This window comes from Trichinella spiralis, assembly GCF_000181795.1.
Source record: "Trichinella spiralis strain ISS 195 chromosome Unknown Scfld4, whole genome shotgun sequence".
In the NCBI taxonomy this organism is placed as follows: Eukaryota; Metazoa; Nematoda; class Enoplea; order Trichinellida; family Trichinellidae; genus Trichinella; species Trichinella spiralis.
The window spans coordinates 1,455,519-1,466,904 of NW_003526943.1; the positions used below are offsets into that span (position 1 = coordinate 1,455,519).

The 11,386-nt window shown below is 27.5% G+C and overlaps 2 protein-coding genes across 2 annotated transcripts; both read right to left on the reverse strand.

The window, feature by feature from the left end:
• Nucleotides 1-4,424: 4,424 nt before the first annotated feature.
• Tsp_00462 (hypothetical protein) lies at nt 4,425-5,397 on the reverse strand. The gene is made up of 2 exons (XM_003376110.1): nt 5,332-5,397; nt 4,425-4,499 (listed from the first exon to the last, which is right to left on the reverse strand). The coding sequence occupies exons 1-2, from the start codon at nt 5,395-5,397 to the stop codon at nt 4,425-4,427; spliced, it is 141 nt and encodes a 46-aa protein (XP_003376158.1).
• A 4,161-nt stretch (nt 5,398-9,558) lies between these two features.
• Nucleotides 9,559-10,242, reverse strand: Tsp_00461 (conserved hypothetical protein). The gene has a single exon (XM_003376111.1). It carries the CDS (start codon nt 10,240-10,242, stop codon nt 9,559-9,561), a length of 684 nt encoding a protein of 227 aa, XP_003376159.1.
• Nucleotides 10,243-11,386: the final 1,144 nt, after the last annotated feature.

An 11,386-nucleotide genomic window follows, 5' to 3' on the forward strand; every position in this document is an offset into this window, starting at 1 on the left:
GTTTTGCTGCTCTTCAGCCGCTTTAATTTCATGCAACATTCCATGCAATCCGATGGTTTTGGAGCCAAATAAAAAAATGAAATACTAAAAGCCATAAACAATTGAAAATCAATTTCCGGTCTGCGCTTCAGTGAAACCGACATGATAAAGTCGGCAATTTTATGATTATTTTTTTACACACACATGCATGAGATATAGAGTTTACATGTTAGCTTGAACAAAAAATAACAACATACCAGATGTTTTACATTTGATATTGGCAACAAAGTATTTTATGCATGTTCATTGACTTCTCAAGTAGAAAACAAATTCAAGTGAAGCCAAATGCAAATTTAAAATAATAATTACTAAAAATATTTTCCTCTTTTTTAATATTAATCTGTTTAAACGTAAATGTCCATGACAATTATCATGTAGCAGAATAAGAATTTTGCATATATTATCCAATTGAAAAACACTTTTCATAAATAGCAATTTTACAATTTATTCTTAAAATTTTAAATAACCATCCAGCTCCAAAGAAGTACGAGTGAAAAATTAAATAGTTATGATGCAACTTTTCATCACTTTATTCGGGTCGGCAAAATTGTTCATTTGCATGGACATTTTCATCATTGTACTTCATTTTTGTTCATTAATGTATACTTGATCAATGATTATTTATTATTTATAAAATATTTTATGAATGAAAATTTATTCTTGACCATATGATCGTTTAAAAAATATCGCATATGAATCAATGAAATAATCGAAAAAATGTGAAGCTTTCATTAAAAAAAACTTGAAAATTTCGAAAAGAATGCATGTTTGTGTGCCTACGTGCATAATATAGTTTCTGAAAAGCAGCAAAATTCACGCCCCGATTTTAATACTACATATTCTAAATTTAATTATTATGGAAAACCGGAAGTTTCCATGAAGCCATCAAAACTTGATGTAGGACAAAAATACAAGATAATTTATTAATTTTGAAATCACTTTACTTATGAATAATAATAAACGCTCGGAAAACGTTACCAAAAATTTGTGCACCGTGAAATGAATGATTTATGGGAAAAATATTTCCTTATTTATTTTCTTTATGTTTTGTTTTATCAAATGAATTGATATAAATATTTTTTTGAAAAAATTTCACAATCGCATAATGATCCATATACTTCATATTTCACTTCATTCATTGTGGTGTGGGATGCGTTGCATCATTGTTGTTTGTCAGCTGAACAAATAGCTAGCCAGAGAAAGCTTTGTTGAGCATGAAAATGAACTTTTCTTGCTGAGATGTTTGAGCAAAAATATTTATTTTTTCACATCTATAAATGGCATGCAGTGGAGAAAAAAATCACGAAAGAATTCAAATTTGCATATGCTAGAGTTTTTCAAGTGTAATTTTGTATTTTCTCATGGGATTTTTTTGCTATTTTGTTAGAAAATTATGAAAAGATGTAAGTTTATAAAAATTTATTCTGTTCTTTATTTCTCTTGAACATTCAGAAATGTTAATAAAAATGTCAAAGTCATTGGCAAATGCTTTCTAAGAGTGCCATATTAAAGACAAGTCGAATCACTTGAAGAGAATGTCACAGAGCAACAACAACAACAACAGTGGCAGCAGCAACAGTAAAATAAATCTTTCCATTGCTTGATTAGCTTATCCAATTTTTGAAATAACAGATTTTTTGTCTTTTTCTTGTCGAACCATTAAAGCACTGCTTGAAGTAGCTCATTGATTGATTGTTTGATTGACTGATCGTATGCTTGATCAATTGGTGGTGAATAAATTTTTGTGAAACCGAAAGCGTATCTTCGTTGAAAGGTTGTCATCGATAGCTAAAGCAGCTTCAAGCTGAGAAGCAACTTGTTGACAGCGGACAATGCAAAAGTTGGCATTTGGCAAAATTTATTACCTTTACTGTGGCGACAACTTTGGCAAAAGGATTCAATGCAAAAACAATGATGATGTAATTTATGCAAACAAACAATGCCATTGAAGTCAGTTTATCAATTAGATAAAGGAGCATCTGTTCGTATTTCTAGCGTTAAATGGATGAGTCATACTTTTCTCTTTGCTTTTCAGGGGTCATTTGACTGGAAGAAAGAATGAAACCCAGGCAAAACAAAAGGCATATATCTTCAACAATTTTCGCATTCCTTTCACCTTTCGCAAAACTTTCAATCAATATTTTAAAATTTAAATTAAAAAAAATTTTTACAATATAGTTTTTTTCTTTTTTGATCTCCAATCGACACTTGTACTTTTTTTTCTCCGATGCTCTTATTTTTTTATTTATTTGTTTATTTTTTTTGCATTATTGCTTCAATAAATTGAATATATTAATATTTTTCCTGTTTTTATGTTTGAATAAATATTAGCGTTTTGCTTTCTATTTTCTGTGCTGGTGGGATGGTTAATTTGGCAATAAAACGGCGAAATTTTTAAGATCAGAATCAAGAGTGACATGTTTTCTGAAAATTCTCCTTGAAAATTTTGTCCCTTGCAGCAAATGCTTGGCGAGAAAGCAGCATTTATTGCACTGCATCAATTTGTTGCATAACTGGATTGCATGTTCTGCAAACTTTACCTTTTTCAAGAAATTTACAATTTAGAAATATCACAGTTTTTATTAAATTATTATTCTCAAAAATGATTTACAAATTATCCTATCTTGTACAAAGTTTTCTGTGTAATATTTAAAAAATATTCATTTTATGAGTTATATTTCATTCTTATACTATATATCTCATTTTTTAGACATGATATCAATGAGATATACTGATATTATTATGTTCTAAGAAGTTTTATTAATCATTAATTATTAAGATCATTATTTTTTTTAAAAAGCATCTAATGATATTATTAGTGATTAAATTTGCAGCGAAATAAACGCATGCAAAGCTCAGAAATAAAAAACGAAACATTGTATGTTTGAATTGTACATTGTTTTTTACACTGCTGGGCTATTTTTGTTTAAATGCTTATGCAGAATATGTTTCAATGTACAATTATTTAAATACAATAAATTTGCATTATTTCGTTTATTTGCATAAATTAATATGTATGTATGCAGCGTTTTGTAGCGACGTGACTCAAAAATAACCTATGTCTTTAATCTTTTTACCAACAAGAAAATTATCTTTATAAAGAATAGCTGGTTTAATAATGAATGAATTTGCACTCTGCAATGTCAGCCGTGCTTAAAAAATAAAACCTTTTTTTATTGCAAATGTCTTCGAATAATATTGAAAATTTTGAAGAAGATGGTGACTACGTATGTTTTTAAAACGAACTAAACTGCACTGTGAGCGATAAGATTGCAAGATTTTATCGTACGAAATTCTTTAAATTAATTAATTTTTCAAAAATTATTTAAAACATATAAACGCAATGTATCTACACATGGAAATTCATGTGTAGATTATATTTGCAGTTCATAATTATGCTTTTAAAATTAAAAATTTACTATTTTATCCAAAAATTAACACATAATGATACTGTAAAGCATATTACACATAAGTGATATTTCAATAATCCAATAAAATCACACCTTTGCAATTGTTGCATGCATTACAAAATTAGAAGAAAAGGCTATTATGTAAACAGATGAAACGCAGTAATAATAACGGAAAATAACATGTCAATTTTAGTTAGCTTTTGCAAAACAATGTGATCACAGAAGCATGCACATTACAAGAAAAATATTCCAATTTCAGTTCAACATGTGATCATTATTTGGATACACTGGACACGTTGGGATATTTTACTGATGTTTGAATATAAATAATTTATTAAATACAGAGATGGTTACAATAAAATGATAATAACACATGAATATGTACATGAGGCTTGTTTAATAATTAATTTTTATGATCGGCATTGGCAACATTTTAACAACTGCAGTTTAACATTTGAAAGTTGCAATAATTTTTTTTATAACTGAAAGATGTAAGTGTAAAAATGTTGCAACATTTTTTATTTTTCATCAAACTAAATTATTGAATTAAGAATTATTTATGCATAAAAATGTGATCATTGATGAAGTTAGAAATATAAGAAATGGTATAAAAAGTTTGAATTAGAATGTTTGCAGATGCCGTTCCAACGTGAAGTGGCTTTTCACAATTGAAAATAGTAATTAATATTTCAGTAAAATTACATTCAACGAACTAGTGCAATTAACAAATAGATATTCATTGAATAATGCAAATGTGAAGTTTTGAAATTATTGAATTTTCTTCTTTTTCACTATAATGTAAACGTGCTTATATGAATGATAACATAATACAAGCAGCTATTCATCGTAAATTGCATGTAGGGTGTTATTGATTTACAATAAAAATGTTCTCTAATTATGAGCTTGATGTAAATGAATTCATCTAAATACTAAAAGAAAAGTTTAATCGAATTCATGCTCAATTTGATTGGAATTTTACATTACGTCACATGAATCATAGTAGAAAAGATCGGAAACAGAAAGGAATGCTTCAAAAGCGCTAACATCTCTCTAAAAATAACAAAACAAACACAAACTGAACAGCACAGATATTTTCAAAAAAGATAATTTCCACTCTTGAAATTATGTTCTACAGAACTTTTTATTCACTTTGTCGACAAGTGTAAATTTCCACTTTCTTTTTTCTATCATACTTCTGCAAAGCGCACCTTTCGTTTTCTTTGCACACACACCTATAGAAGAATACAATGAAACAACAGAAAATAAAATTCTACGTTCTTGATCATTTTTTAAGCATATCTTAATAAACTGTATAATATTAAATGAATGATCGTCCTTTGAAACAGTAATTTTTAAAATTTTAAAGAATTTTACAAACAATGAAAGCACAGTTGAAATTTTTTTTCAATATGCAGCTACTGTTAAATGTTTTTAATAAGTGAGTTATATAAAAAGTAGATGATATTTTCGATTTGTTAAATTTCATAAATGTATGATTATGTTAAAGAAAATTTTGTATTTAGCAAATATGAGTTTAATTCATAGCATTATAATTTAAACTCTTTACAAATTTTAAAAATTAGAAAAAAAGGAATACAGTTCCTATCAGTTTAATAAATCTAAGGTATTGTTTGAAAACACATTTAATAGCATATATTTGAATATTGCTTCTGATTTTCTTGTTTGGTTAACTTTGATAAAATTATTTTTCTGATGAGAAGCTTTTATTGCATTATAGTTTGGTACAATTAACATCAAATGATTTGAACTTTAAAATTTCACAGTTCGCCTAATACATTCAGTTTTAAAGTTACAAATAATCCATTAAAGAGTGTAAATCTGCATTATTTGAGAATTTGCAGTTTTGTCTAGTCTAACTCACCAAGAAGGAATATGTATGTAAGTCAGCATCGCATCCGGCTGTTGCTTGTACTTGCCAAATTGGCATGGTTCAGACTTATAGCAATGCTTTGAGTTGAGCTGACTTCCTTCAGGAAAAGTAAGGTATGGGACACTTTCCTGTAAAGAATGAAAATGAGCGCAATACACTACACAGTACACTCTTTTGTATAAAAGTATGCATTAACAGAAATTTACCATTTCTTGGAAAAATTCTGTTGGTGCAGTGAAGCCTGAACGTGTTAAGAAGAACAAAATTGCAGATACTATACTGAGGGGTGTGATGAGTACCATGTTAAACATACACGCACACGCACACACACACAAGCTTGTTAAATAATGGTAAAGAGTAGAGTAAAAATCTCAGCTGTTGGATAGACTAGCAGGTCAGAGTAAGAAATAAGACAGCTCTCTAAATAAAAAGAGATGACAATGATGCAATCCAAGAATAAATTGCATGTGAACACGATCTTTATATATATATATGTATGCATATATGTATTGACTACACTAGTATTATTTGATGACGTGAATAATAATAGCAAACGCCCCGTCGCAGACATTCAGTGACCCACTAGCGGCAACCATGATTTTTTTACAATGCACTTAGGGCAAATGGAATGTCAAGATTTCCTCGGAGTACTCTATGTCTTCCAGTTCACTACTAGTCATTTGTGACAGCATCCACCTGCTCCGTTGATTGCGTCGACTGTAATGAGCTTCACACTCGACTGTTGCCATTGTTCATTCTCATTTTGCCATGAAACTATTTTAATTTTCCCTTTTCACAGAAATTAAAGCAGATTACAAATCACACTGCCCACCAGAGATTTGCGCAAAGCGCACTGTCAGTGCACGTGAAGTATAAATTGCTCTGATATGATCATCTCATTATAATCTAATAAAGCTGTCTGTCCAATTCAATTACATTTACTTAAAGGGCAAATCTTATTGAAGAATGACCTTTAGCAAATAAAATTTCATATTTAGTAAAGAAAAAAAATATAATAATAATAACAGAGCAACAGTAATAGCAACAAATATTTTTAAGGTGTTTTATTTTTGTAGATAACTTTCTTAAAGTGCCAAAACGGGAAGTAAGTTCAGTCATTCCAAAATTTTTTCTTAATTAAGCAGATCAAGCATTATGTTAATTGAAGAAATTTCATAGAATAATGCAAAAAATAAATCAGTATATAATAAATTTGTCATATTAAATCAATATTTATTTGTTTTTAAACGGAACTGAAATACCAAAGCATTTTGCAGTCGCTCTGGCAGTTGATGCAGCAAACAGCATTAGCAGAATTTTGAAAAAAGAAATTTCTACTTAAAATTGCTTTTAAATTAAACTCTTACCGTGCTTTAAACCTCACTACAATTACTAAATTAATTAATATGTCGAATCAATACTGAAATTAATATTTTTTTACAGAAAACCCTTATGAAAGAAATCTGAATAACATGTAATAAATAATGAGGCATGAGTGTTGAAAGCGGCATGCTAGCTAACGTTCATAGTATTGTATGGTATTTCATAAAATAAAATATTAGAGTTTTTAATATTACATTTGTGCCTCTTATTAAACAGAGATATTTATTAACAACTGCAACAGTATTCATTTTTAGAAATTTACAGGTATACTTATAATGTCCATTAATCTTCGCATATAAAACTATTAAAATAATTTTAAACTCATATGAACTTCATTACATTATTAAAAGTAAAAAATGTTAATAAATTCATGTTAATTATTTAAAGATAATAAACTTAAAAAATGTAAAGCTATATATATATATATGTATGAAATTTATTAATCTCTTGAAGAGTGCCGTAATAAATATTGGAAAAGCTTATACAAACATTCTTCATGCACAACTGTATAAAAACAGTAAAGAAACGGTTTAATTCATAATTTAAAAATAAACAATCAATAATTATACATTAAAAAATTTTTATTATTTAGTTGATATTGAGCTATTAATGTAAAATGATAAGTACAGTGAATAATGCGAAATATTTCAATGACATGTTCTGAAAATAGAATATAGATTACATAACTACATACTTATGGCATTTATAATAATGATTTAGACTGTCTGGTTTGGCAATGTTAAATCATGACTAACTGTATGTGAAATATAATGCAATATGTGAGGAAACCAAGCATTACATAAATTAACATAAGTATTGCTTAGAAATTTATTAAAACTTGTAAAAATTTTGATTATAATAGTTATGACAGTTTCTCTGTTTTATAAAATATTTTTACTTCATTATTCAATTATGCTGTATTTTCTGAAATATTCACATTTGCTTAACAAAAGAATACACACTTGTTTGATATTTAAAAATTTAGTGGTAACTAAGATTCTGCTAGTAGGTACACTCTAAATATTGTAATGAAAAATCTTATGAATATAAATTTTATCTTAGTTAAATTCTACAATACAATCTTTGTTACACTTACTCATAATTTCATGTTGCATAAACAATTTTAAATTTTGCTTGAATTTTTACTAAAGTGATTTTTACTACCATGACTCTTGCATAATAGTATGTCAAATAAGTGCCATGATACTGAAGAAATGCACTACATGTATATACTGCATATGTGATTGAATTAAGATGAAAATATTTTATTGCTTTGAGTTTGTGAAGGTGGCTTTTTCCACCATTTATAAAAAAACATATGACACATGCTATGATTTTTAAAATAAGATTGTATTTAATGATGCAATGAATTTTATTATGAAACTATAACACATCTGATTAAACGGAACCTTAGAAAGTTCTAAATGTATTTAAAAAATTTTGAATAGCAATTTACTCTAAGAATATTTGAATTTGTAAAAATTTTCAGTAAAAGAAAATAAAATTTCTATAAAATAAACATACTTTATAGTAATAATTTTGCATACCGGTAAGTTTCACTTCTAAATAAAACATCATATTTAAAGCCCTTTTTATAAACTTTAAAAATATTTATGAAATATTACGTAAAGTTGACTATGAATTATATGTATTTGTACATATATATATGTATGTATTGCATGTATGTGTAGTGTGAAATGCAATCTGTAATTTAAATGTATAAATTATTCTGAAATGCAATTTATAAGTTAACTAAAATGGAATTTGTTTTATGTGGTGCTATTTTTGATTTTCTTGAAAATAAATTAGTAATTTTTAATTAGCATTCATTTTAGTGTATAAAATTTCTTAGCTGAAATGAAATATGAAGCTATCATATTTCATAAATGTAAGAAGAATACAATTTTGAAAAAAGATACATGTGAAGTATGCAACAGCATATTGAAATATTGCATTTCTACTTTATTAAGTCGTTACGATAATGTTATGAACAATTTGTGGCATTAAAGATAGTTTAATTTTTAAATTCAAATCAGAAATCCTCTGAAGTAAAATGAACGTTACAGTGAATTCAGTGTTGTAAGCTTAATATCGACATTCTAATTAATTTGCAGTGGCATTAACCACAATGTGTTTACTACTGATATAAAGCTCCATTGCTATTTTATACTGTAAAAGATCATGTGCTGCACTGACGTATGCATACTGTCACTGATGTATGCATATTTGTGTAGATAATAATTAATAGATGAAGCCATAAATTGAACTTCATATATTGAAAATAACAAATTGAGAAACAACTTTACTATTTTTAATAGTGCTTCAGTATAAGATATAATTACAGTAGTTTCATATATATTTTAAATAATAATTTAAGCACATATAAGTTGAAATACAATAAGTAAAGTTTTGTTAAAAAGAAAGATTTTCAATATCGCATGGCTATTTATTTCATAAGAAGCATCTACAAGAACACTAGTGTTATTTTTAGAAACCTAATTGTTTTAAAAGAGAAAAGAGAAATCCATTATTCAAAGTGAATTTCTTTCTAACTGGATGATGCCCATGACCCTGAAAGTCTTCAACAATGGTGAATACTCCAGTTGGCTAACTAGATCTTGAAATGCTTTCACTTATTTGGGTTGATAAATTGTAGCATATGTAGAAACAACCTTGATAAAACGCAATAAAATATTAGTAGAATGTTATATTAAAACTTGTTCATGGATTCTGATTGTCGATTAAAAGAATATATTGTATTTATTTTACAATGTACAAAACTTTTTAAGAAAAATATATAATATTATAATAGATATATAACAAAAATATTATCTACTAGGCATTCCAAGGATTAATTTCACGGGCTTTGCGTAGCGTTTCATCAGTTTTTTGTAAAAAGTTGTCATTTTTTCTTAAATTCAGCAGCACAAATTCTGAACCAACAATACGGGTGTCTTCTTTGCCAACGTATTTATGATTTAAATAAAAATATGGAGATAGTGGCGGGCTTGGAAATGATTTATAATCTACTAATATCGGCTTTTTGGTGGCTGAATAGGATGTAGATTGGAAATCAGGCGCAGATTTTGAATTCAGAACACTTGATTTGGCAAGATCATAATTTTTCGATGAAGTTATTGGTTTTCTATGCATCGTTGAAAAATATTCTGGGCTACTTTTTGGCTGGTAAACTTCAAAATGAGAACCAACATAATCCTGAGAGCACTTGATCCCTTCTTTCAACAATTTTTCAATTTCTAATGGCACATACAACGGAGAATTAGATGAACTGTCCAATATCATGTCCACTTTTAATTGCTGCAGAGGTGAAGCAGATATTGTAATATTATCATCGTAATATTTATCCAGGGTATTTCTTAGTGAAAGTTGTCCAGTTCTTGGTGTAAATAATTTTTGTACAAAATCCGTATAATTATCAGTAAAATATCCACCTTTCATCATTTCATCCGTATTGCCTTTCACTGCGTTCGTAGTAGTAGTAGATTTTTGACTTCTCATCTTTCAGGTATACCTAAATATAGAAAGTTGAAAAATTTTTACCCTTTCTCTTATCGTGATTGAAAAATTTCAAATAAAGATAAAGATTTTCCGTCAATATAGTGGCAGAAAATTGATGTCTTTGGCTTCTCAATTTGATTTGTGGAACTTTTCCAGACAAATAACGCCCGCGGTGTTTTTTCATAACTTTCGTTAATTTTGCAAAAATGCACCTTCAAGAGCAAACCGACCAGACCGATTAACCCAAAACAGGGCATGTCAGACAGAAAATAATTTCCCTTTGCAAAGTCAGCTGATTTGAAAGAATTATTAGAATTTTTCAAAATGAAATAAATAAAACTAGAAATGTGAAACTAGAGCTGAAATGTATTCATTTTCTGCTAAACTGAACATGTTAAAATTTTAAAATGAATTAATAATGCATATTTTTTTTCTACCAAAAGAGTAATTTTACATCCGATTTATATGAAAATAAATTAACAAGTGAATGGCCTGAAAATAAATACTGTGAAGTACACATTAGCATAACTTAATTATTAATTGGATAGTTTCATTGCATGAATTTTTCAAGTGTCCATTTCATTATAAAAAAGTATTTTGCATTCGTATAATAAAAAAAGAGAAAGGAGTTAAACACATAGTATGAAATTCATTTATTACTGAAATTTTATTTGTTTATATTCTTAGTTGACAAAATTTCAATTTTATGCTAATAAAAATTTAAAAGATAATGACTAAATCATTCTAGTAATGCAGGCGTATTTCACTGTAAAAATTAATTATAAAAATGTGTTAGAAATTAAAATAGACCAGATTTAGCGTGCCCTTTTATTAAAAGTATACGCTTTAAAAATATATTGCAAAGTGTTTACATTTTCTTCAATAACTCATTTGCATTATCTTCAGTATAAAATGTAATTTAAAATTTAACTGAAATCGAATCTACTTTGTTCTCATTTAAAATTACATATAAAAATGCTTTACAAAAATTGTACTTTTGCTAAGCAGTATAAATTTGAAATTTAAAACACTGAATAATTTAAATAAGGCAGTATTTTTTGAAGGACTTTTTGGTACAGTGTAAAAGGTTTTTAATAATAAAGTTAATGTGCTAACGTACTGTATGATAACATACAAAATAATA

What these genes read in the sequence shown, in the direction of transcription:
- Tsp_00462 (XM_003376110.1), bottom strand. Translation starts at nt 5,397, where the DNA reads ATGCCAATTTGGCAAGTACAAGCAACAGCCGGATGCGATGCTGACTTA. An exon ending in TACATACATATTCCTTCTTG is followed by an intron (nt 4,500 to 5,331) that starts GTGAGTTAGACT and finishes TGTTATTTTTAG; the next exon opens with AGAGATGTTAGCGCTTTTGA.
- Tsp_00461 (XM_003376111.1), bottom strand. Translation starts at nt 10,242, where the DNA reads ATGAGAAGTCAAAAATCTACTACTACTACGAACGCAGTGAAAGGCAAT.